At 41.3% G+C, this 27,407-nt stretch overlaps 1 protein-coding gene across 1 annotated transcript; it reads left to right on the top strand.

The window, feature by feature from the left end:
• Positions 1 to 109: 109 nt before the first annotated feature.
• ccdc30 (coiled-coil domain containing 30) lies at positions 110 to 26,547 on the top strand. The gene is made up of 28 exons (XM_056274368.1): positions 110 to 141; positions 942 to 1,222; positions 2,906 to 3,088; positions 3,668 to 3,788; positions 7,474 to 7,664; positions 7,871 to 7,960; positions 8,135 to 8,212; positions 8,730 to 8,889; positions 9,255 to 9,326; positions 9,757 to 9,872; positions 10,006 to 10,130; positions 10,274 to 10,466; positions 10,978 to 11,076; positions 11,630 to 11,755; positions 12,085 to 12,222; positions 12,553 to 12,731; positions 13,352 to 13,622; positions 13,903 to 14,025; positions 14,704 to 14,874; positions 15,260 to 15,469; positions 16,071 to 16,228; positions 16,711 to 16,876; positions 18,989 to 19,110; positions 19,390 to 19,531; positions 20,854 to 20,990; positions 22,097 to 22,214; positions 22,749 to 22,813; positions 24,344 to 26,547. The coding sequence occupies exons 2-28, from the start codon at positions 1,199 to 1,201 to the stop codon at positions 24,579 to 24,581; spliced, it is 3,816 nt and encodes a 1,271-aa protein (XP_056130343.1). The 5' UTR covers positions 110 to 141; positions 942 to 1,198; the 3' UTR covers positions 24,582 to 26,547.
• Positions 26,548 to 27,407: the final 860 nt, after the last annotated feature.

Here is a 27,407-nt window from a genome sequence, read left to right as displayed (position 1 = left end):
TGACCGTCCATTAACTAAATGGTACAGTCCGTTAGCCTCCGCATCACCTGAATGGTACGGTCGGTTGCCAAGGTGCCTGTGGAAGCCAATGCACTCTGCCACGCCTGTCCCTGGTACTACTGTGCTTCCAGCGCCTGGGAGGTGGGTAAAACTTACATGGACTCCAATTTGGTGTTTCTGAGAAGTAAACTTTAGTTTCTAGCAGGTTCTCCTTTAAAGAACTGCCAATACGGATGTATTTACTTGCTAGCTCTCCCCCACCAGTTGGTGCTGATGTCTGGTGGCTAACGGGGTAGGCTAACTTAAAGTCAACGGAGCAGCGTACGCAGACCTTCGCCAAAGACAACTTTTGGGACTTCTTTTCTAAGTAGCCAGCTGATAGTTAAAACTGAACTCCCTCTTGTTTTATTACGTATTAACATAGGCTGGCAAATTAATGTATGCATAGATATCAAAACAGTTAGACGCATTTGTTTTTCGCTGCATAGGCAGCTAGCTTGGCAAGAAGGAATGCGAGTGTGTTGTCCTCAGAAATGCCTCCTTTGCTCCTCCTCGTCAGACATTTTAGGATGAAGAGTAAGCAGCAAAAGTATAGCGTTAACCCAATAGATGCTGAAACATTTTTGCTTGTTACTAGGCAATCGAAGAATGACCTGCCTGTGGTGAAATCTAAAACATCTAGTCTTAACAAAATGCAAAGTTTCTTGACATAAGGCTAGTTGGCGCCTGCCTGCCGGACACCGTGGTTTTGTTCTGGCCTCACTAGATGTCATCATAATAAAGTTGCAGATCAAATATGGCTAAAATAATCGCCGAGCGTTTTGCATAGCCTCGGGTGATGCAATATAACACACCTGTGTCCCTACCGCTGCCTTACTAAGCCAAAGTATCTGGCTATTCTAATCTTATGGCTTAAAGTGTCCTCTTGGGTTTGACTACAGGTCCCAACTCTCACATCACTGCTTTAAGGTCTGTCTACAGGGAAACTACGCTGGCAATAGAAGCAGAAATGGATGAATTACAGCAGGGATGGGGGCTCTGAGTTTTAAGGATCTCCTCCTCATCTTTTGGAAGCTTTGGAAACCCTTGTGTTCTGTGCTGGATACCACGTAGGCTAGACCGCTGCTTTGTGTCTTTTGCTGTTGAGGAGACAGGTCATCACTCGCAGATGTACCTTGCTGAAACCTAATATGTGACCATGGATCGCGAAGAGGTAATATCCGTAAGTTTTTACTCGTTTTCCCTTCTTCCATTCTCACACACACTCCAAAAAGTGCATAACATTGTTTGGCAAAGTGTCTATTCGGAAACTTAAAATGGGCATTTTGGAGATCAGCTTATGCATATCAATAGTAAAAACAATGTAAAATACTCATTTTGGTCCTATACTATTAAATTTGGAGAGGCAACTGATAAGACGGATGGCAATAGCTCCATCAAGTCATAGGTTCAAGAGACAAAGCCAGAGGAAGTTGTTTTCAAATAATGATTTCTGTTTTAGGCAAAATTGAAATTCAATTTGTACTGTGCTTTAAGTATCTTCAACTCCGTTTCAATAATAGGTGGATTAAATCTTACACTTCAGGAATAAACATGGGTTACCTTTCTGGAGAGACCATGATTATGCATGTATGCAAAAGTGTTGAAGCGTTACAGTCATTTTAGTTTGGGTGTCATTTTTGGCCTTTGGCTCAGAAATCAAGGGGAATCTGAATGGGTTACCAAGATGAACCATAATTATCAAACGCTTGTAATACTCTTAGTGACATAGTGTTTAACTCTGCAAAGCAGAAGAACCAGTCAATTCAACCTGTACTATGAAAGTTTTGTTTCAGACCATTTTGTGACTGTTTGCCATTCTCACTGGTGCATCAAAACAAGTCAAGGATCAGGAAAGGAAACTAAGTCATTGATCCATTGATCATAGTGGCTTGTAGATCCAGCAGTTCACAAACCATTTTATTACATGACCATACAAAGTAAAGTAAACTATTCTGAAAGTCAGTGTAGTTACATGCCAAAGTGGGTGGCGGAGTGGACAAATAAGCTGAACCATAACTTAATTTTTCCTTTAGCTAATACCTGGTGTTATTTTTGTAACCTTTATTGTATACACTTCGTCAACATAGTGGGATGTTAAAGCACAGCAGGCACATGAGACCCGATGTTCTCGCCTCACGTGGACACAATACTCAACATGTTAGGACAGTATGCTGTTTTGGTATAATCTAATTGTTGAACAGGGGTCCACTCAGGTTTCAAGACCTGCAAATTACCATATTGGATTCAATGACAGGTGTTCAGTGCTGGCAGGCCCCTCTGAGCTTGTGTTACTATGAGTCCCATGTATCACTATGAGATCAGTTTGTAGCTAAACTGACAAAGTTCTATGTTGAACTCTCATTGCCACTGTAGTTTGCGGCCTGAATGCAATATACTCATCTTGGCAAAAGGAGAAAAAAAAGTAAATTCTATTCACACTTCAGAGTGTGACATGTTATTAAAAATACAGCTTATAACACATTGTAATGCATGTACAATGTCTAGTGCATTAAAACAAGGATATCACCTTCTAAAAACGTTGGAGCATATCTTTGGCTAACGTACGTTCTAAATGCTAAACTGTATGATGGTGGGTGTATTACAACCCTCTGTGAGAGAATACAATGCTTCAACAGTACTTTGACAGTGCTGTGGTATAGATAAGCAGATAAGCGGTATCTGTGATAACAGCCTACATCACTAAAAGCATTATTTATAGATCCTTCTTAATCCATAACAAAATTTAAAAGATACCTCAGAGCTTGAAATTGTACAAGGGTGCAACTACAGCATCACAATTCAACACCGTACTGGCAGATTCACTGTCAGGACACAATATTTAGTGCTTCCACTGTGTCCTCAGGTGCGCACAGTGCAGGACCAGATTGCTGTGCGGCTGCAGGAGGATGGCTTGGCTCCGGGAGCCAGTGTCGAGGAAAGGCAGAGCCACCTGTGGCGTGAGCTAGTCCGTTCTGAGGGAGAACTGCACTCAACCACCCAGGAGCTGCAGATACTACGCAACCAGCAGGCTAGCGAAATGAAAGAGGTGAGCTTTTTAAAGAGAGTTACCATATCTATTTGCATACTTTAGTTTTCAATGCAGTGAAATATTGCAGCACTATCACATACTTTTTCACATTCATTTCAAGAGACTGACAGTCACTTGGATGAGTGATGAAACGTTTCTCCCACTAAATGTTGTGTCCAGATGAACTGATTCACCTTTCTGTGACTTCCTTACCTGGATTGTTGAGCATGCATAAAGACATACTTTTTCACACTTGTCCAGATTGTGTGAGATGGAAGGTCCTGCAATGCGACAGTGTCAAACAATGTGGTTGATAGAGCAGTCACACATCTCTCCTCTGATGTGGAGATAATCATGGAGATAGAATTGGTGTAGCACACAATATAAAATTTTTACAGATAATGCCTTTCTAAATGAGTACAGGCTTCAATTCTTTATAATGAATACTGAAATGTATATCCTTGCTTTGCTGAAATGCAATGCAGTACAAGCATAAGCCAAAATACGAGTTTCTTGAAGACGGCACTAATTGCTGAGATTGGTATCTTGGTAATAGCAGAGCTGGTGTCTCACATTGATCTTTTTTGTCGGTCTTAGGTGGAGAGCTATGTAGAGCATATCCGCGGGCTGCTGGAGGAGAGGGAGTGTCTGACTGCAGAGTACGAGAAGGATAATGAGCAGCTGCGCCTGGAGCTCCAACAGATCAGACTCCAGCAAGGTGAACAGTGTCACTCTGACACATAATAGCACTCTGTGCTCAGGGATGCTATTTTGCTTGGTTCCCTGAAAGGCCTAAGAAGGATACTTTTAAAAACAAAAAATGAATTTTTATTTCCTGCAATTGTCTCAGTATCTGTGACCCTGCCCTGTGATGGTCTGGCGGCCTGTCCAGGGTTTCTCCCCGCCTGCCGCCCAATGACTGCTGGGATAGGCTCCAGCATCCCGCAACCCCAGTTGAGATAAGCGGCTTGGATAATGGATGGATGGATGGATGGATGGATCTGTGACCCTGCTAATGTCAGTCATGTGTCAATGGATCAGTTCTTCAGCTTTTAATGTATTTTTTGTCTATAGTTCTGTCTACTGTCATATGTTGCAGTGACTTCCTTTACATTTGGTTCGCACACACTGTGTAAATCCTCTATCATTTCACTGTCTTGGGGTGTTTCAGGATCAATTAACTAGGTCAAGGCTTGTAGTTATCAAGCATCTCAGACTTGCTCATAGGGAGTCGCAGTAAATGTAAGACTAGGGCTATAAATACTACCTCAGAGAAAGACTTGAGAGTTGGTTATGAAGCTTCCTGTACACACTTTCAAGCAGGAATAGGACTGCTTTTGTTTCCAGAGATGGCACAAGATCTAGACATTGATGGAGAGTTTGCATCCCAGATAAAGTCTGTCACAAAAAGTATTGTCGGATCACATTGTCAAGTGTTCCCGAAACATCCCTTTTGTCATGGAATGTCGTAGAGCTGAAAGATTAATCAAATTCAATCTGACATTGCAGCATAATAGAATGCAATTTTCAAATCGCAAAGGCTGCGATTAAAAAAAAAAAGTTTTTTTTTTAATGTTACACAATCTAACCAATCAGAGGGTCGGAAACACCTGGCCATGTGAGGTTCACATACACACACGCTACCCTATGCTTATGTGACATGCGAGTGAGAGCAGTAAATGAAGAAAACGACTTGCCACGCTACGCTTTGATTCTCGCAGTAACGTTACTATCTTGTGAAAATGGCCTCAGCAGAACCGAACACTGAAGAGGGGACTTTAGTGTCAAGTCAAGTCAGTTTTATTTGTATAGCCCAATATCACAAATTACAAATTTGCCCCAGTGGGCTTTACAGCAACACAACATCCTGTCCTTAGACCCTCTCATCGGATAAGGAACAACTCCCTAAAAAAAAACCTTTAACAGGGAGAAAAAATAGGAAGAAACCTCAGAGAGAGAGCAACAGAGGAGGGATCTCTCTCCCAAGACGGACAACATGCAGTGGATGTTGTGTTTACACAATTTACAGAATACAACATTGAAAGAGGATAGACAGAATTATAATGGACTAATAAAATGTATGAAGAATATGATGTGCAGGATGCCAAGCAGTGTCCAGACGCCACTGGAACAGCCCAGGACCCAGGCCACGTGACCAGCATCATCATGTAAAAAAAAACAAACATATATATATATATATATATATATATATATATATATATATATATATATATATATGGATTTATAAGATATATAAAAAGAAAATGTGATGAGGGGAATGCCAAGCAGCATCCAGGTGGCGACCACCATCACCATGGAGACCCGGGAGGAGAACCGACTGCACATGCACACAAGGGAGACTCACATGACACAATTCACATACAGAAAAAGCGAAAGAAGACATCATTCAGAGAGAGAGAAAAGACGTGAGAGAAGAGAACAGTTTGCAATAGTCATTAGTCATGATCAATTGTCATCAGTTGGTCATAATCTATACGCTATAATCTTGTCGGCAGAACAGTGGTTGGTAAATTCATTGAGACAGAAAACCGACCCGCCATGCAGTACAGGTTGTGAAGTACTCAACTTAAAGGCAACTAATTGTAAGCTAAGGCAAAAAGATGAGTTTTAAGTTTGGATTTAAAAGACTCAGCAGACTCTGATTGTCTGATGGCAGCAGGCAGGTTATTCCACAAGAACGGGGCCGGATAGGAAAAGGCCCTGCCACCAGCTGACTTCTTTTTAACGTTGGATACACACAGGAGCCCTGTATTTTGAGGGCGAAGAGCTCGAGATGGACTGTCAAAGAGAAGTGTCAGAGTGTCAAAGAGAAGCAGTACATTGGTTCTCCGGTCCTATTTTGGATTTAGGAAAGAAGATGCTGCACAGAGTCAGGTATTGTGCAGAACATGCCTTGCTACCAACAAGGGGCAACACTACAAATCTGTTCCAGCATTTAAGAAAGCCATGTATGACAATTGCATGGCTTAAAAACCCAACCATCAGTGTGTCAGGTAGGCCGAATATCACCCGGCAGGCATCACTGACCGAAATGTTCGAGTATATGTCCTTACGAATGAGATTCAAAACGGCGCCATGAAACTACTCACGCGATTGCTGAGTTCATAGGGAAGGATATGATGCCCCTCCACATGGTGACCAAGGCCAGATTTATGGCCTTGGTCTTTGGTAAAGACACTGGATAAACGGTACAGCATGCTATCCTGCACATATTCTACCCAGATTGCCGTACTATATAAAACGTGCAGGCAGAGAGTCGCAGCGGAGTTAATAAAAAGCTGAGTTTTTCACTTCTACCGCGGACATGTGGTCAAGCCATACAGTGGAACCCTATCAGAGTCTGACCATGCAATTAACAAAGAATTCAACCTCAAAACTTGCTGTCTTCAGACTGCTTACTTCCCGGATGACCAAACTGGGGGGAACATTGCTTAAGCCACGCTGTATAGACGCAAATCTGGAGAATAGATGTGATGCCTATTTTTCTCTGCATGAGGTGCTTGCTTCAGCAAAAAAACAGTGAAAATCATCTGTTGATAGTCATATTGACATCATACCCTTAACATTACATTACATAACTGACACATTTCATTATAGTTTCAATGTCTATATCTGTAGAATATGTCATAGATGTGAAAAAAAATTGAAATATTACTTTTTTTTAACCATTTTAGCAATGCCATCTTAGGAAAAAGTGGAGTTGTACTATATAGTCATAGTAGAAACCCGATGTAGGCTATAATTATATTAACAAGTTAACTGAACTTATAATAACATAGAATTTATAATGACATGAAATTAAACATTTGATTGTTGATTGCCATTATCAAAGGCAAACACAATGTAAAAAGATAGGGCTGGCATAGCAGTACTACAGCAGCAATGCTGTCTGTGTGCACACCACACACATGCGAGCCACAGCAGTTTAGTGAGGTAGAGGTAAGCAGTGTGGACCAGGCCTAGTGGCACTAACTGAAAAACTTAGTAGCACCAGTGTAAAATGTTAATCTGGAGCTCTGCTCTTGAACTGTCCTAAATGCTAGCGGACTGAGAAGATCTTTCTTCGGAAAGGAATTTTTATTATATGCTTTCACTTCTTTTCATAAAAGTAGGACAAGTATGAACAAAATTGTGTCACTCTGAGAATTTTTGGGCACTTATGACTGATTTCCTTCTCTGAGACACACGATAACTACAGGTATACCAGATTTCTTGTGGTTAATTACGAAAGACTTTTGATTCTTATGCCTTTGCCACATCACTATTACATAACATTGGTGTAATTTTAGTGTTGTCAATTCAGTATTACTGTATTGCTCAAAAGATAACTTGATAGTACAACGAGACAAAGAAATTACTTAATTATTCTTTCCCTCTTCTAGAGAATCAGAGTAAGGAGCTAGCTGAGATGTTGGTCCAGGAGGGGCTCGGGGAGATGGACCTGAGTAGCCCCAGTGAACAGGTTGCCTACCTGCTGGTGGAGAGAACCACACTGCTGGAGAGGCTGGAGGTCGCAGAGAGAAGACTGGACACTCAGAGCCTCACTGGCAACCTGAGGGAGGTCCACCTCCAGGTATAGGACTGGCCTGTGTTACTAAAGAGTGTCAACTGGTGTTGATTCAAGTTCCTCTGACTTTAGATTACGATCTATATTGAATCTATATTGAGGTTTTTTGAACATCAAACATACTTTGATGGCTTACAGTACATGGAAAACACAGAGGCCACATTACTGTGACAGTGACGTTTTACTTCTTTCTCTGTCTGACCTCCGAGCAGGAGGAGTTGAAGCATGTCCGACACACCATGGGGGAGGAGCTTCGGCAGCAGAGGGAAGACATTCTTAGGGCCAAAGACAATATGACCAAGGTGAGGAGATACACTTGGAGAAAAAAACTACACCACAACTTCTCTGACTCTTTATCTCAACTGTATTACAGATCGGAGGGGGAGGACAACCAAGTTGATTCCACATGAGATACAGTTTCAGTCAGTTTGAGTTTTGCAAAGCTCTTGTGACTGTGCGCACTGGTCTTTTCTCAGCAGTGTTCATCTCAGAGTCCATGGAAGAAGCTGTTCGGTCCGCGCAGGTCTGCTCAGAGCAAGCACAGTGGTTCCCCTGTAGGTCTTCACTCTGCAACTATAGCCCACCAACTAACCCTGACTTTGAAAGAAACGGAGATGAACTAAGATGCCTTTGGTTGGCTTGTTTCCTATACATTCACACTGAGGATATTGCTCGATGTCAGCATGGCCTCTGTGATGCAGATTGCAAATATGAGTTTACTTACTATTCTCACTAACATGTCCCAAAGTGGATGCTCAAAAAATGATTTTTACACTTTAAAATGGGAAGAAGGGGTTTAAACAGTACTTATGCATGTCACTGACAACAGCATGCCAACTTTTCTCTCTGGTGTCTTCTGATGCTAAAATAAAGAAATGTTGCTCTTTGTTCCCTGCCACTCTTTCCAGGCACCCAGTGAAAACAAATGTCAACAACTCCAGTCCTCTACAACAGCATGCAAAGCAATTGATGCCATCAACCTAACCAATGCCGATTTCCCCTGTTGTGGTACTCTGTCCCATGTTTAATGCCTTGCATTTTCTCTGTCTGCCTCCCTTTCTCTCTCATCAGATAAACAGTGAGGAGGTGTCCAGGGAACGAGTTGAGCGCCAGCGGCTGGAGCGGGACCTGGAGGAGGCCTCCAGTAGACTGGCCATGGCCCACCAGGACATCCGCAGGCTCACAAATGAGCTAGATGCTACAAAAAACAACAACATCCTGGGACTTGGTGGTATGTTTTCAGAGATCTTTAGCAACATTTGAGTGGACCACTCAAATGTCGTTTTAGGATTTTGATGCAGTGTTTACTGATGTGGTCATCCAAAGAATGTCAGTAAAAATGCATTCTACATTTACAATTTAAGATGTATGTTGGTTGTGATCTTGGTTAGTTGGCTGTTGTTTATTGGTTGTGTACTTTGGGCTGAGGGGTCACATTTGAGCTACAAATGATATTGAACGCCTGTTGAAATACAGGGTCATGAGCTGGCCACAACTGTTTCAATGGTACAATTTTTTATGTCATGGATTTAGCTTATGTTATTTTATATGAGAGCGAATCATTATATGGAACTGAAAAGGTAATTCTAATCTCAGGACCTGAGCTGGAGCGAACAGGCAAAGAAGTGGAGAACCTGAGGAAGGAAGTGGACAAATTGAAGCATTGTGGTGAGAAAGATTCAAGCTTCAGTCTTGCTTGAGTTCCCCACTGCCCAGGGTGGGAAATTCACGTCAGCCTTTAAAAAAATATTGGTAAATTTTGGATGGAATTTTGGATGACATTTAGTCTACCCTACCAGTCTGTTTTGCAGATAACTATCCATTATTTGGAGACAAAATTCTCTTCTACAGTTTGGCTGGTAAAATCAGTAGAAGTGCTTGGTCAATTTCGAGACTAAATATAATCATAACGACCATAATAATCTGTGAAAGTTAGTTAAGGGATTAATACGACACTACAAAAGTGTATTGCGTTCCCATCTGCAGACTGCAACTGCAATTACTGATTAAAGGAGGTCTCTTCATCAATTTTAAATATTTTTATATTTTCTGTCTTTGTTTTTGACCCCCCCCCACACACACACACACACACACACAGATATGGTGGAGCTGCAGAGGGCCAAGGAGCACAACGAGAGGCTGGATGGAGAGATAAGAGCTCTGAGGGAGAGAGTACGAACCTTGGACTCTGAGAAGAAAAATCTCCTAGAGTTGGTTAGTCTTTAAATTTCATCACTAATTTAACCATAAAAAGCTAAATAAACCTCCAAAGTTATTTCAGTGACATGACATTGGCGGGTATCACAATGTCATATTCCTTCTGTGCACTGTTTTATATTCATTCAAGTTGGCAAAAAGTGACCCAGAGCAAGACACTGTAGTCAAAGAAGTGGATCAAAAAGACAACGGCAGAAGGGGTGAGCCTCAAAACACTGTCTCGTCAGCCGAAGACAAGGATCACATTCATAAACGGTACAGTCACAGCCAAATCAACTAGTCATGTTGATCTTATAGAAGTTATTTCACCCTTCCACTCTGACTTGTTTCTTCCTCTTGCTCCTCACGCAACCCCCTTTCCCCCCACTATCCTTTCTCCTCTCCACTCTTGTGGCCAGGTGCCGTGAGGCGATGGAGGATGGGCTGGCGCAGTTGCGGGAGCTTCAGCGACGCCTCCAGAGGCAGCGCACAGAGCAGGAGGAGTTGGTGGAGCGGAACGAGGAGTTGGAGTCATTGTTAGGAGAAGCCCAGAATGCCAGCAAAGAGGAGCGGCAGCACCACGAGGGAGAGCTTGAAGGGTTGCACAGGAGGGTGAGGAGTCAACCTAATCTCGTCGCCTTAAACTGAATGAAAGGCACCTATTGAATAGGTCAAAATAGTCCATAGATGTGTGAAAGGACAGGCATCACCACTCTGCAGCTGAAAAGTGGATAAATGATGATAACTAACTCAGTCACATACACATGAGGCAAAGAAAATGAAAGGGAGGAAGTCTGAAATGAAGACCTAAGCTAAATTCTCGTATGACTGCTGTGTGAATGTGTGTTTAGGCCCTGTGATGGACTGGAAACCTATACAGGGTGTTTCTCTGCCGCATAAACAATGACTGAATGATTGGCAGTTTGTTACAAAAGTTGCAAAGACAGAAGAGTGTTCCTCTCAGCTAAACTCTCAAACTGAAATTTAATAAATCTAAGAGAAATACAATCCCAAATATGTTAGTCCCAGAATTCCACCAAGTTAGTAGGCTGTTTGGGAGCTCTCTGTTTCACAGACATATTAAGCCTCGTCTTAGACTAATGATCTGCACTGGGTCCTGCAGATCAGGAGCCTTGAGGCAGAGCTGAGGAAGCAGGGCAGCCAGGACAAGCTGCAGAAGAACGGAGATGTGGTCAAAGAGACTGAGTCCTACTTACAGCAGGTTAGCAGAAATTCCTTATTGACCATTGTCATTTTTGACCATTGAGTTCCTTTTGTGATTGAGTCACCAGACCAAGAACATTATTACCATCATTAGAGAAAAAGGAAAACTCAAATAACACTATGACTAAGCCAAATCTGCCACTAAAACATAAATGAGTATAATCTTTTAATTTACAAATTGTTTGTATTATGATAAAGTCATCCAACGTGTTTTGTTCTAAGCACTGTGTTAAAACTGTAAATGGAACCATAAATGAAGACAAATGTGGAACCAGAACTAAAACTAGTCTCTAAGACCCACTGTGGCTGAAATAACCCACGAGAATTTACCTGGGTTTAAAGACAATTTTTGAAATAAAAGTTGAACCTCCAGCCTTTTGGATTTCTATGTTGGTACATAGAAAATAAGTCATACAATTTGAATTCTATGGTTCCTTCCATCATATAAAAATCAAAGCCCTTCTCATGTTGTGAAGTTTTCCTGTATCAGTTTTCAGCTTGTGAGTTTTAACCAATGATCTTGTGGTGACCTTTAACCCTGTGGTGAGCAGCTGAGGGGCAGCAGCCCGGAGAGAGTGGCTTTGTTAGAGGCTCGCCTGACCGAGGAGAAGGACTGGAGGAAACAGCTAGAGGTGGACCTCAGCACCGCCCAGGCTGCCCTCAAAAAGGACAAGGAGGTAAGGTCTTGTCCTATTCAACATCTCTTGTCTGTTCATTCTGTTCATTCATGATTTAACACTCCAACAACGATGCTGGTGAAAAATGAGAATTAAGAATTATAGTAATTTCAACTGAATCTCCATCTTAAACACAAGTGAAGGTTGTGCTGGTAGTTTGAATCACTTTCTAATTGTAAAGTATCAGTAAAAAGAAACTTTTCACTTACTGGGACCTGTGCGTTCTACTGTACTGTAGAATGCGGCATTATACATCGGATCAAACACGGCTTACCACAAACCACGTTTTCTGTCTTCTGTTTCTTCCTTTGATTTCATTGTTAACAAAGGCCCTACAGATTGGTGAGAGAGAGTTGAAGAAACTGAGAATGGAAGTCAACAGTCTTCAGACAGAATGCCAGCAAGGGAAAACTCTCATCAAGAGTCTCACCCAAGTCAAGGGGGAAAAGGCACTACTTGAGGAAAAGGTTAGTTGAGTTTATTCCTCCTGAGACCCTGGGGGCAGGAGTCTGTTTTTAACTGAATGGCTTCACATGTTAAATAGATGGGCAGTTTGTTGACAGCGGTGTTGTGGTAAGGTGGTGCTCAGTGGCATAAAATAAACTGCCAAACTGTCCTTTATGTGTCATATTTCTGCAGAAACATCTTAACTCTGCCCTGTTGACACTGCTATGTTGATCCTGAGTTTGCTGTAGAATACATTTTAACAAATATCTTTTACACTTTACATTCTGTCTGTGCTCTGTCTCTCTCATGCTCTGTCTCTGTCTCTGTGTCTCTCTTCTTCTCTATCTCAGGTGGCCCAGTTGGAGCGTGCCCAGAACCGGTTGCAGTGTGAGCTGGACCAGGAGAAGGAAGGTGGATTTGCCCAAGAGGACCTGAAAGTGAGCAGGGTGCAGGTGGGCCAGCTCCAAGAGCAGGTTGACCGATTGACTACTGAGCTTACCAGCCTTGAGAAGGAGTACAATACTCTGAGGTGTTTATTCTCATTTTGTTTGCAGGTGTGTGTGTGTGTGTGTGTGTGTGTGTGTGTGTGTGTGTGTGTGTGTGTGTGTGTGTGTGTGCGCACTTGAGTTTGAATTTTAGTTCTCCTTTCCTTCACTAAATGTATACATACTATGTTCTACAATTACTTAAATTTGTATTTAGCACCGAAAGAGACCCTTATGGCAATACATTGCTCATATAAATCCAAAATACCAGGTTTGGAAGCTTAATGAAGCCAGTAAGGTGTGAGCTAGTCACAAGTTAAGTAAAATCTTTGAAACAAAAGCAGAGATGAAAGGTAGTTCTGTTCTCGACTGTCCTGGTCATTCTCTTTAGAGGACAGTTTTAGTTGATGAACTCTGGGTACTGCTTAAAAGTACATATAGTTAAAAGAACCAGTGACTCATTCATCGCCACTGCAATCAGATTACTTAATTTGCATATGAGATGATAGCCTCCTTTGATTATAAATCCTTTGTATTTGTACTAATGATTAACCCTTTTGTGGCACTATATATAGCTATCAACTCTTTATCTGGTCTTTTTTTCTGTATGGTATATTCTTTGCCATTTTTGTATGTATATCCCATAAACCTCCACATTTGCTAGGGATGAAATAGTAGCTGAGCGGAGGCAGAGCAGCGAACTTCAGGCCCAGCTGAGCTCCACGGTCCAAGAGAAGCTCACAGCCCAGGGGGAGAGAGAGAGGCTGGGCCTGGACATGCAGCATCTCAGGGAGCAGCTCCAGCAGATGCAGCAAGAGCAGCTCTCCTCCAGGCGGGACATGCCCAGGAGCAGCCTGGATGCTGGACCACACACAGCTCAAATAGAGACAGGTCTTAGTTTAGCTGGAAGGACCAAGGATGACGGCTTTGATCAGGTATCTGGATAGCATGTTCACTATGAGGATGATGATGATGACATTATATATGATTTTATAAATATAATATTTTAAGATTTGAGTTGATCTTTTTTCTGTTTTTTTTATTCTTTAATCTCATCTATTCTGTTGCATGGTGACAATTCTGTATCCAAATAGAAACTTGATTATACATTTTTGACATTACCGGGGAGTATCCCATGAGACAATGTTTATACAGTTTCATGACAACACACCAGCCTGCAACCTGATGTGTTTGGTATTGTGTTGTCATGTCTAGCTGTCATGTCTGAAGCGGGAGCTGAGTCGTCTGCAGGTCACTTTGGAGGATGAGAGGCAGCTAGCCTCTCAGCATGAGCTGGCCCTGCAAGCTCAAATCAATGAAGCCCAGGCACGAGCCAAGGTCTGTAAGACCATGAACCACATTCACATTATTTGGCTTTTGCCAGCTGCTCATTTGCATAAGAGGAAGTGGAGGAGAAGCTTCCCCAAGGTTTCAGTTTTCCCAATTGACGACTTTGGAAGAGCAGAGAGTGCCAAAGATGCCAGCTCTTTTTGTTGTGAGCTGACTAGTTACAATATGTTTTAATAGCGAAAGTCTTGGTGGAAAATGTATTTTTGCTTTTTGCCTATTTCCATTAACTCTGATCATTAAGAGTCAGTATTGGAAAACACCAGCTATTTTGTGGGACCCTCATTTCATAGGTATTTGTGATATGTATCTTAGTATTTTTCACTCATAATGGCAGTTACTGCAGCTAGCTGTTATGGACACAAAGTGTCCATGCCACTTTTTTTTAAAATATTTCTAGCCCAAAATGGGATTTATTTAACTTTTATGCAATGCAAAAGGCTGATTGCGTGAATATGGTCAATCTACGTTTTACTACCTTCACATTAATGAGTCCAACTTCAGCCCTGACATGGACTCACTGTTTGGTCCAGACAAAGCTGTGTTGCCTCCTTTTGATCCAGCACTGCAGTTTTAGGATCTGAAGGGCACTGCCTGTGTCTGTGGGATGTGGGACTTCACTTATCCCTGTCTCTCAGCTTTGGCTTTTTCCCCTGTGTGTCTCCTCAGTCCCAGGACTCTGTGCTGAGCCAGAAGGCAGAGGAGACTAAGCAGCTGAAGCAGGATGTGCAGAGAGCCCAGAGCCTATTCACCTCAGCGGAGAGAGAGCTCCGCTATGAGAGGGAGAAGAACCTGGATCTAAAGAGACACAACACGCTGCTGGACCAGGAAAAACTCAAGGCTTGTACCTGACTAAATTCTTCAGAAAGCAGTGGATGTTGTTACTTGGTTTTCTTTTTACTCAAGAAGCTATTCACTGTTCTGAATGCCTGTAGGCGTGAATATATAAATTATTAGAGTGAGCTAGGAGCAACCTGTTTGAGAAAATATGTTCCGCAAACTCAGTCATCTATATAATGCATAACTTTCTCATGTTCTCATTGCACAACAAGAGCCCACTATGGTTTCTGAACCCAAGTTGGCCTAACAAGTCATAAATATTAATGGGGTAGTCACATTAAACACTCAAGATATAACACAACATTTTAAAAGTATTATAAGCGCATATAAAGTGACTTGCATGAAACAAGACATATCACACTGTGCATCATACTGTGTCCCACAGCTCTGTGCAGAGTTGAAACAGACTCAGAGTAAGCTGGCCCAGATGGAGCGGAGTGCCCAGGGTCAGGTGACCGAATGTGAGCAGCAGCAGAACAGAATCAGGCAGCTGGAGCTGGAGCTGGCACGCAATGCCACGAGCCGTAGTACCAATGCCAGTCTGCAGGAGGAGCTGCAGGCTGAAAGGACACGGCTCATTACTGCTGACAAGAAGGTCAGAGAGAGAGAGAGGGCGTATGTGTTTGTTATAAGAGATGTTGGCTTTTTTGAAGTGATATACAGTTTTTTGTTTTTGTTTTGGTTTTTTTGGGGGGTTTTTAGGGACAAATGTTAAAAATAGCACATTCCACTACAACCAAGAGGCTGTAGCCTATTGGCTGATGGCTAAAGTTTGTGATTATAAGGTTTGTGGCTGGAACTTTTTTTTTATTGGGGGATGTAAAGATGCACCTGCCTTAGTGTCCCCAGTGGGATGCAAAGAAAGACACAACCCCCCTTGATGCTGGAGTAGAACTACTCAGTGGCCAACAGGAGAAGACTGTATACAAGTGCTGGACAGTTCCCACGTGTGAGACATGTGGACCTTTCTTTCCCAACAAACACTTGCCAAAGAAGTTGTGAAATAATGTCTTCTGTAGAAATGTTGCTGAATTTGTCCCTGATTGTTCATAGCATCCCTTATTCCATCCAGCTGACTCTTTTCTTCTGAGCCAAATTTTCTCATTTAGAAAATCCTAGAGATACTGATTAGGAAACTGAGACGCAGTCCTCATCTTTATGACTTAGTGAAGCCCACAGCTATGTTCCCCTGACAGGTGCTGGAGCTACAGCAGCAGCTGAAGAGCACCCAGCACCAACTGCGCATGGAGGAAGCTCGGGTCAAGGAAAGCAGCTGCCTAGAGAGGGATAATCTGGATCTGTCTGACACCCTGTCGGCTCTGAGAGCCCAGCAGCAGGAAGAGCACATCACCAGGTCACAGCACACTGAAATGTCAACACCTTGTTAAATGTGGTTTATGGGCTGTAGTGCCATGTAAGCCTTCGTCACTCCATTTTGGAGGTTGTGTCTGTTTACCATGATGGAAGGTAGATAATCATTGGATAACCACTATAAGATTTAAGCACTCTCACAAGATGTCAAATGGTGCCAAGAAGGAACACTAGGTCTTTATCATTACTGGTCCAGAACACAAAAATCTGATACACTAATGGCAGCAATAGTTCCATAACCAATGAATCTTGAATGGCCTACTTATAGACAAGCATGTGAGTCATATTGCTGCTGATCAAAGGAAACTGGCGCTTCCACTCTATAATGTAGTGATCACAGATCTAGCTACATCATATCATAGATCTAGGTACATTATAGTGTAGCTAGATCTCTCTCACTATCTCTCCACCTTGTTCTCTGAACCCTTACCATAACCCTAACCCTTACCTCCATCCTTGCTGCAGGAAGCTTTTAGAGCAGCGGGAGGAGGAGCTGCAGCAGCAGGTGCGCTCCCTGCGACTAAAAGAGGCGTCCTTGACCCGGACCAACTCTGAGCTTAGCCACCGTGCCCAGCAGTTGGAAACCCGACTGGCTGTGCAGGAGGCCGAGCACAAAAAGGCCAAAGAGGAGGTGAGGAGAGGAGCCTAGAGATGTTTTCTCAGACTTTATCAGTATCACAGTAGTATGTTTAAATCAGTGGTGGGCAATCATATGAGAAAAATTAGCACAAGCCTTACTTCTCCTTGATTGTACATTACATCAACTGCAGGCACTTTAGTCAAAGGGCACCTGCCCCTCTTTCAATTGAATTTATAAGCCAATTCTTGCAACAGCTGATTTCACAAATTTGTTCCCAGTTCCTTCTGTTTGAAGATAGGTTCATGAGTGAAATCAGCCGATTTAGCATTTGTTTGTAATGAAAACCTGCATACTGTACATGTGTCTTGATGGCACATGTATTACCCACTATTTATTTAGATAGTTGAGGCCCTGTATAAAACTCAGTGCTTGAATTGACAATATGCAGCGTTTCCGCTGATAACGTTTTACCATGGCAGACATCCCCAGTAAAATCTTTGCCACCACAGAAAAAACATTCCTCGATCAGTCAACTGATCCACTTCCTCAATACATACATGGTTGTTGTTGCTGTGCAATGTGTTTTTTACTCTACCTGCGAAGCCTGACCCCACACACACACACACACGCATTACAAAATTCAGTCAGTTCAGTTCATTTTACAAGTTAATGGCACAATTTTTAAGAAAATTAGTTTACGCAGATATTTTACAAGGAAAAGAAAAGCAGATGAGGTAAACTGGGCAGGCATTTGGTTAGCTAAGTTAGCTAGACTATGTGCCCATACAGTTATGTAGCATACATTTACATGATTGCAGTTATGTGGGTGGGCTAATCTGGCTTGTTAAATAAAACTTAGTTTTTACTGTCACTGAAAAAATAACTAGAGAATTAGAGATTTTATGGTAATATTACCGTAAATTACGGCATTAGCTGTTAATGCAAACTCAACACTTTCTTTATCCTTTTCAAATTAAAAGCCCTTTAACGGTTCAGCGGACAGAATCCCTTCATTTTCTAACAAGGCTTTTATTGTGAAACATTTGTAGGGACGCGTAGAAAATTCAGTGAGGTACACTGTTCCCATACAGTATTTCAGATGTAGCTCTACAATATATAAATGCCATCTTGTGGCACTTTTACTGACTGCAAAACACCGTTTGGGAAAATTAACACATGAATATGTGCAGTGAATGAAATAGGACAATGACAATTTAGATAACTAATCCAGAACAACAAAGTGTTGAAAATAGCATGATTATATTGTTGAATTTATTCAATTAAAGAGATAGAAATGTACATAATGCCTAATTGGCATGCTCGATGCCCTTAAAAGGGTCTATTACTGCATGTTTACAAGATGTACGCAATACGTGACAAGTGCTTAGCCTTCAGTTATCCTTCCAGAAAGATTTCAGTCAAACTAGACAAGAGAAAGCTGCAAGCAGGTTTAAGGCACTAAGGTGAAGTATTTAGGACATAAATGAGTTGATTTATTGGCAAGATAGTAGATTAGGTTTTGTTGAATAATAATTTTACGTCTTTTTGGCAAGATAAAATGCAGTTTTCATTTTGCACTCTTGAGCATAATATTTTGATTTGTGTCTCATACGTAGCTAGCCTAAAGTGTTGTGCTTTGGGCTCGTTTCCAAGATGATCTTTACACAGCATGTAAAATCTTCCAGTTTATCTTTATTACAGAACAGTTGTGTAACTAAGTTACAACAAGTGTGGTGATAAAATACATTTCATTGCAATCCCACTATGTCATTGTTGCTTCATTACAGCTTTTTCAAACACTGTGTAATCTGCTACTGCCACTTGGCATTTGGCTAGCTCTTTCACATACACATTATATATCCCCTCCATGCACATAAAACAACTCTCAGTGTTCATGCTATGGCAGAGCAATGTGTCATGTTCTGGCCACTAATCCCTTGTTCATGGGGAGTTTTTTGCAACAAAAAGAGAAGGTAAGGGATTTTGATTACAGTGGTTTGATAATGCATTTTGACAGAAAGAACATGATTTTGATTACCATTGCTTAAGGGGATACATTTAATCCACCTTGCACACAAAGAGTAGTCTTTCTTGGTTGCTGGCCCTAGCTAAAGGGCTATTGGGTTGAGTTGTATAATGCTGTGTTTTATCCCCTTTCCCCAGGAAAAGGACAGCCAGAAGGTTTGCTACAGGATGCAGGAGGAGCTGGTGGCTTGTCAACAGGAGTGTGAAAGACTTCAAGGGGAGCTGCAGCAGGTGCTTCTTCAGCTGGACACACAGATAAGGTCAGATACAAACACACACAAACACAGAAAGACTATATTAACCATCTTATAATGTTAACTATTTACATTTTTTTGTATGTATTTTTCGGTACATGGTATGTTATGGTAATCTAAAGGAACTGAATCAAGTGCAACTGGACTTGGTATATATGTCCAGTTGCACTTGATTCAATTCCTTTGGATAACCATGACCTGGATGAATGAGAACATTCACAGACAATTATGTTATGGTAGTCTTAAAATCTTGTCAACGCACCTCCCCCTAACCCCTCCAACCAGGAAATACAATGAAAAGCAGTCACAGCACAAGACCAAGCTGCGTCAGGCTAAGCAGATCTTCCTGAAGGCCACAGCCCAGAGAGACCGGACTATCCAGAAACTGGAGAATGACCTGTCTCTGGCCTCCAGCCTCTCACACAAGGTCAGAGACAATCTGTCTGATCTATTACGAAGTAACGCTTGTATGGCTGTGGTTTCAGAAGTAGGCATTACAGTAACACTGGCAATGAAAGTAGCAATCGTTTTTTTTACATTTTTTTTTTTATCTGCTGGCAAGTATACTAACCCCTACTAGGAATATGATGGGATGCTCAACATAAAGACATGGTAAAGTAGAAAAACAGGATAGTGGGAGTGTCTTAGACCAAATTAAAAAGTAAATAGGGGAATAACAATCTAATTTCATCTCATTTGCATGTTAGTAAGGATTATTGTGGTGAGTTACTGTCAACACATTGTGCAGACTTGAAGAATAATAGGTTATTGGCTCTGCCAGGCGGTAGCCTGGAGGGGATTATGCATTTAGATGCGTGTGTGTGTGTGTGTGTGTGTGTGGGGGGGGTTGTTGGCAAAAAAAAGAAAAAAAAGAGGGGGTGGTTTGTCGCCAAGTTCAAACACTGGAGAAGGGGAGATCCTTACGCCTGGTGGAGATCTACACTCTACTGAGTGCACTCCTACTCCTACTACTGTATAGTATTCCCATGTATGGAATTGCTCTCGTATTAAGAATATCTTGCACTGATAAATGCATAAATAATTATAATTGAGATATACAAACTGACATGACCTGAGTGGGTGGGTTTAAATCATTTTTTCAGTTTATGATATCAGGGCAACTTAACTGTAGAATGCTCTGCCTGGTGGCCTACACCAGCAAATGTGGTGTTATCTTTTCAATCACAGCATATAGGCTTTTCTAAAAATTGTTTTTTGCTCATTATATATGCCTATTTTATCTTTTTTAGCTTGTTTATTTCATCCTTTTTTTAGCTATCTTATTCAGCATTCTTATTTTTTACCTCACTGGTATTTATTGTTGTTGTGTTGTCTGATATGAACTTTGTAACTGTTTAAAAAATACAATGTAGATGTCCACCGCAGGAATGGTACTTTCAGTGTTTGTTGAAACACTGCTGATTAAAGTTTTCTAAAATTATTAACTGCTTTGTATCAACGTTGAATTTTTAATTGTAAATAATTCTGATTGTATACTTCACTTACATACGTAATCTTTGTCCCTTGTAGAGTAATTGATAGAATATGACAGTATCACTGCCAGGCTTAGGGTTTGATCCCTTTCCTTACTTAAAAAAAAAGAATGTTTACGCTGATGGAACCTGAAGACACTAAAGACAATAGTGTACGTTAAATGGCACATGTTACAGTGATGTTATGTTATACATAAATTGTGAGATGGAGAGCACTATACCACTGTAACCTCATATTCCTCCTGGCGGTGTCTAGGAGAAGGAGTGGATCCATACAGTGATGGAGGAGAATGAGAAGCTGTTGGTGGAGAAGAGGGAGTTGCTGAGGAAGATGAGCGAGGCAGAGGAAATGGGTAGTAAAGGCATGAGGACTGCCTCCACTGTTCAGCTCAGGTTATGAAAGCCTCAGTCTCTTTACAGCTGCACCTTGATGATCACTTAACTACATGACCTCCTGAAAAGAAGCATTTTGAGCAAGTGGTTGAGCTCATATTGACCAAGTATCTTTGACTGGAGTTGATATCTTAGTGGGCTGGATATTCTAAGCCTGTGTTCAGATGTTTTAATGTACTACTGTGATTTATCATGAATAACCCAGGCTGAAGAATGAAATATGATTGATCCAGATGATGTTTAATATCTGAAAAGCGGCTAACCTTTAGCTGTTTGGTCTGAAAATTTCACAGAGTGGATTATAACCCTTTGAAGGGGAAAACAAAACTTAGTCATTTACAAGGCTCAATCTTGGCTGCAGGTACTTAAGGCAAAATTTCTAAACCGACGGGGCATCCGGGTAGCGTGGCGGTCTATTCCGTTGCCTACCAACACGGGGATTGCTGGTTCGAATCCCCATGTTACCTCCAGCTTGGTCAGGCATCCCTACAGACACAATTGGCCTTGTCTGCGGGTGAGAAGCCGGATGTGGGTATATGTCCTGGTCGCTCATACCTGGTTTATACCCTAGCGCCTCCTCTGATCAGTCGGGGTACCTGTTTGTGGGGGAGGGGGAACTGGGGGGAATAGCGTGATCCTTCCATGTACTACATCCATCTGGTGAAACTCCTCACTGTCAGGTGAAAAGAAGCAGCTGGCGACTCCACATGTATTGGAGGAGGCATGTGGTAGTCTACAGCCCTCCCCGGATCAGCAGAGCGGGGGTGGAGCAGTGACAGGGATGGGGAAGAGTGGGGTAAATGGCCGGATACAATTGGGGAGAAAAAAAATCAACAGAAAACAAAAAACTTCTAAACCGACAATTCATTCTGATCCCTGGTATGATCTAACTGTGTGCCTAACACCACTTTACAGTATACTTGCCTTATGCACTTAAAAGGCATGCTTTACAAAGTGCGTGCTATTCTAACCAAATTCCTACGTTAAGCAACAAAGAAAGAGGAAAATTCATCTTAAATGTGTTTGTCTCACACTGTAAAGACAAAAAAAGCACATTGAATGCATTGCTCTTTGCCACCAATTGTTCAAGTGAATATGTGCCACAGGGTCAATGTCTTGGAGATGGAGAACAGACAGCTACAAGAAAGAACCCTCAAGCTCTCCAATCAAGTCAGTTCCCTAGAATGCACCCTGAAGAACATCCAGTCATTCTACAGCTTAGAGGTAGTGTCCCATCCCCATGTAATTATGCATTTTAAAGAGTTGTCACCCATTTCCTATAATGTTGCAATGGTTTGTTTACCTATTTAGAGAAGTTGAGCAGTGTTTGCATATGCTATCATTTACAAAGTAACTACACAAAAGCAAACCTTTAGCTATTTGGTCTGTAAGTTACACAAAGTGGACAGTATGCTTTTTTTTAAAAATGGCTATTTGTACCAGAATCAGAAATTCTTTTATTGCCATGTGCATCACATACACTAGGAATTTAACTTGGTGCTGTTGGTACAATTATGGGTGCAAAGAGAAAAATACTATCTTAAATTCAATAAAATAAGTATGTGAGATATATATATATATATATATGTGTGTGTGTGTGTGTGTGTGTGTATGTATGTATGTATGTATGAATGTATGTATGTATGTATAATACATACATATATATACATACATATATACATCAAGTATATGTACAAAAAGTAAAGTAATATATCTTAAGTAGTATATCTTTAAAAGTCCCAGTTGTTTTCAAAACAGGATGTCAAGAAAATACTTCCTGCTGAAAGTGGCCCTGACAGTGTCCTACATTCATCTGGTCTAAGGTAGGACAGTTTGGATTTCTCAGAGGGTCCTGGTTTCTACCTTTCTTCTTTCTTTGTTCTAACATAGCTTTTTAGCTGTGTTAGAACAACTTTCTCATGCAACTTGGATGTATGCAATTGAGTTGCATTTCCATTTAATTGTGTAGCACCCTGCGCAATTCACTGAAAAGCTGCTTGTAAGCAGGTTGTATAGAGCTGGAACTTGGTGAACTTTTTGCAACTAGTTTCATGCAGCAGCCAATCAAAAAGATTACATCATATCATAGGACTTCCTGATTAGATACTGGGACAGATAGTGGTGTATGGTTTTAGCTGATATTTGTTAAGAATGGAGGGTAAACTGAAAATGGGAACGTGGAGCCAGGGAAAGAAATGACTGTTACTGAGTATTTTCAAGGTAAGTGGATTAATGTTACATTTAAATGTTGTTGAAAGTATTTCCTATTGGTTTATAGAAATATAACTTGGCTGTTAATTTGGCTAATCATCAGCTGATCTTAGATTAATTTAGGTTATGATAGGTTTAATTAATATTAGTATTAAAAGTAATATTAACCAACAGCATAGGGACTAAATATGCTGAAATAGTATAAACTTGATGCCTACCCACAATGTAGTTTTTCTTGCATGTAGTTTTGATTGCATTTGAAATGCTTTGTGTAATAGTAAAGTTGAACCTGCATAACTCAAAACTTACTGATGCATCGAAGTTGCGTGAATATGTCTTGATGCATGCTGAATAATCCAGGTACTGGACTGAAGAGGTCACTTAGTTGAGTGATGAAACGTATGTCAGTAAACGTTGTATCCAGATGAATTGATTCAACCTTCTTTGAAGTTGTGTGAATAGTTTCTTCATGTAACACCAGCATTAAACCTTATTCACACATTCTGCATACTGCCCTTGTCTTAAGGGTCATTTATGACCCGCTTTCATTAAAGCTCTAAATCAAAGAAACTTAATTCAATTTTAAACCCCAAATCTATTCTGCACTTTTGTCTATCTATTTTGTGACTGTCTGGGTTTTCCCTCTTCACAGTGCAGAAAGACCGCATTTAATCAGGGGACACCACTCATTTTTATAGGGTCAAACATGACCCAAACATGTCTTAGGGTAAAAAAAACAATGTTTCACTTTTTCTAATGTTGAGGTCACTCTAGGAAAAGTCATCAAATTTCAGATATCATTTAGTCTTTTCTCTGCTGTTAAAAACTGCTATGGGCCTTTTTGACCCGTAAGACAACAGAAGGTTTTAGATCATCTGGGAATCACCTAAATTTGTATTGTCAGCATAAGGACTGCAATTCTGTTATGACACCTCAGAGGATTTGCTTCACTTTTGACTATTTCAGTCACAGTGCAGTTATTGTAACTTGCCCCATGGTGATGAGTGCAATGTGCATTTTCCTTCTGTTTTTCACTAAGTTTGTGTGTGTGTGTGTGTGTGTGTGTGTGTGTGTGTGTGTGTGTGTGTGTGTGTGTGTGTGTGTGTGTGCGTGCGTGCGTGCGTGCGCGCGCGCGTCACCAGCCTGACGCCTGGGACATGTGACCCACTGGGCATCCTTGACGCCATCTGCAGGGTGAAGGTGGGTGGGCACGTGGCAGAAAGTAGCTGGGCCTCACTTTCCAACCCCCCATACCAGCCCTCAGAGCTGGGGTACCTGAATCTTACCTCCCCCATGGTTTCTGCAGACATCAAAGGCACAGAGGAGAACCATAGTTCAGGGAGTGAGAGGAAATTATGCGAGGGATTTGAAAGAAAATAGGATTTGGTACCAGCGTCCACTACTTAATTTGTAAATGTCTTTAAAATCCATTGTTGCTTTCTGTGTGAAAGAGACACAACTCAGACATGAGAATTTTAACCGATGCGATTGTGAAGTTGCCCTTTTAAAAGAAAAAAAAGCTTTCATATCAAAAGGGAATTTCACTGCAGTTTTGCTCAGGGTGTAGGGCTGAATGATATTGAAAAAAAATCAACATTGCGAAAAAAAAATTTTGTAATACTAAGGAATAAATAATTTCACCAGGTATATTAAGCTTGTAACTTTCAGAGCTCAAAATGTATCACACTAACAATGATTTGGGTGAAATAAGGCAGTTGTCAAGAAAGTATTTAAATCAGACTAAATTCTGTTAATTGTCAGATGTGCTAGAATATTCTCTTCAGCAGTAGCCATAAAAGCAGACCTTGCAAGATTTCAGTTTTTGTACAGAATTAAGAGTTTTAGCATAGCATGACTGATCAGCTCAATTTGAATTACGTTGCATCCTTTGCAATGTGAGAAATGCACATGTGTAAATTGTGATGTTGATTCTGGAACAGAATATTGTCCAGCCCTATGAAGGTGTCATCCATTTTAATTTATACAGTGTAGATGAGAGTGGAAAACATACCTGTCCCTTGTTTGGCTTGTGTCTATCGCCTTCTGTTCCAGGTTTACATTTTAGGGAAGTATTGGAGTTGATATTTAGGAGATTTGCAATAAGCCTGTCTTTTAAATGTATGCCATATGCTCATCTGAAACTTCTTGGATGGGTTGGAAGCTTGTTGAACGAGTATTGAATGGAAAAAAGTACAAGATGTGGCAAAGCCTTTTGTGAATGCACAAATATGTCTTCTTGCTGGGCCAGATTTCACAGTTTTACACCAAGGCAAATCAGGAAACTGAGCCTTAAACTAGGCTTCAGCTGGCTTCATGGGCAACATAATGTGCATCTTTTTTCCATTACATAATATAAGCTAGAGACACAAACATCACACTGGTATATGTTGGCTGGCTTATATCAGACAGACATCATGAGACTTAATAAATAAGACAAGTATGAAATGAGCACTTTATAAAAAAACAGGTTATATTTGTGACTTTGTTGAAAAATCAGAAAAATGTAGCAGTGGATGAAAAGGATTGCATTGGTACTTTTACCCCAATCAAATACGGGCAATTGTTTTTCTGTGAAAAGATGCCTATGGAATTGAAAGTTTACAGTTTTTTATTTAAATATTTAGACGTACCAGCTTCTCACCGCAGCATCTTAACAAGCGTTTCATATTGATATCGGGTGGAATGAGGTTGTTAAGTGTGGTGGAGCCACCTTGTTTTGTAATATAGACTGAACAAGGCCCAACAGTAAATAGGGTACTTTTATTGATGTTAACATAACTTGCCAGCCTTAGCCATTCCAGTATTTTCAAAATGCAGTGTGTAACACTGACTAAAGATTAGTAATTGGTTAAAAAGATTCAAGATCTCTTTTTGGTCTATTTGGGGTTTCTTGACATTGGTGGGCCCAAGTCTGGTTCCCAGACTAGACTTATCTGCTAAGATGGTTTCCAAGATCCCCGCTAAACGGCTCCATAGGCCCTTTTATTTCAACCATTGTTAATGGTATCATTGGACTTAACAGGGGTTCATCAGTATTCTGCCAATATGAATGGAACCACGAGTCTAGCTTTTTGTCCTTTGACTGGTGTGGCTAGAAATATACAGTTGCACGCCATGGAAACCATCATCCATTTTGTCTTCAATGTGCCTGAAGTGATGAAGTGCGTCACTTTGTCTTGCTGCTAAACCCAGAGTGAATACCACCTATTAATAACAAGCCTAGTTAATGAGCACATATCCAATTGTAATCATGGACCATAACCCTTGACCTTTAATGTACCCATGTAAATATTGATTTTTTTTTTTAAAACATAAAACTATTTTCATAAATAAAGGTCACTGAATCACTGCCCTGGATGTATTTTTCTCTTATCTGTCCTCTATTAAACTTGATATTTACATCTATGTGAATGACACCCGAGGGTATGACAGGTACGTGCCCTGTGCAAGAATACAAACACGCACGGGGCATCCGGGTGGTGTGGCGGTTTATTCCATTGCCTACCAACACAGGGATCGCCGGGTCGCATCCCCGTGTTATCTTCGGCTTTGTCGGGCATCCCTACAGGCACAATTGGCCGTGTCTGTGGGTGGGAAGCTGAATGTGGGTATGTGTCCTGGTCGCTGCACTAGCGCCTCCTCTGGTCGTGGCGGTTTATTCCATTGCCTACCAACATAGGGATTGCCTGTTCGCATCCCTGTGTTATCTTCGCTGCACTAGCGCCTCCTCTGGTCAGTCGAGGCACCTGTTCGGGAAAGAGGGGGAACTGGGGGGAATAGTGTGATCCTCCCGTGTGGCTACATCCCCCAGGCGAAACTCCTGTCAGGTGAAAAGAAACGGCTGGTGAGTTCAAATGTATCGGAGGAGGCATGTGGGGAGGTCTGGAGACCTCCCCGGATTGGCAGAGGGGGTGGAGCAGTGACAGGGATGGCTCAGAAGAATGGAGTAATTGGCCAAATACAATTGGGGGGAAAATCCCCCCCCCCAAAAAAATACAAGCAATGCTTTATAGTTTATAACAGTCTGTTTATTAAACAAGGTAAAGATACAAAGCTTTTTTTTTTCTCTTTTTTCGTTTTAAACATTGATATTCTTAGTTTTACTTCTCAGTCTTGGCTGTGCATATTTAGTCGTCTAGAAACTGTATATGAAACCACAATGCAAGACAGGAAAGAGTTTAATAAATCTACGCATTATCTTTTCAT

This window comes from Lampris incognitus, chromosome 2 (assembly GCF_029633865.1).
Source record: "Lampris incognitus isolate fLamInc1 chromosome 2, fLamInc1.hap2, whole genome shotgun sequence".
Classification (NCBI taxonomy): Eukaryota; Metazoa; Chordata; class Actinopteri; order Lampriformes; family Lampridae; genus Lampris; species Lampris incognitus.
The sequence above is the reverse complement of the archived record's forward strand: the minus strand, read 5'-3'. Positions and strand labels throughout refer to the sequence as shown.

Bases quoted from the DNA above. Each gene is read 5' to 3' on its own strand.
- ccdc30 (XM_056274368.1), top strand. From the start codon at position 1,199: ATGGATCGCGAAGAGGTAATATCC. The intron at 16,229-16,710 runs GTCACAGCACAC...TCCTTGCTGCAG, and splicing joins CAGGAAGAGCACATCACCAG to GAAGCTTTTAGAGCAGCGGG. The intron at 19,111-19,389 runs GTCAGATACAAA...CCCTCCAACCAG, and splicing joins CAGCTGGACACACAGATAAG to GAAATACAATGAAAAGCAGT.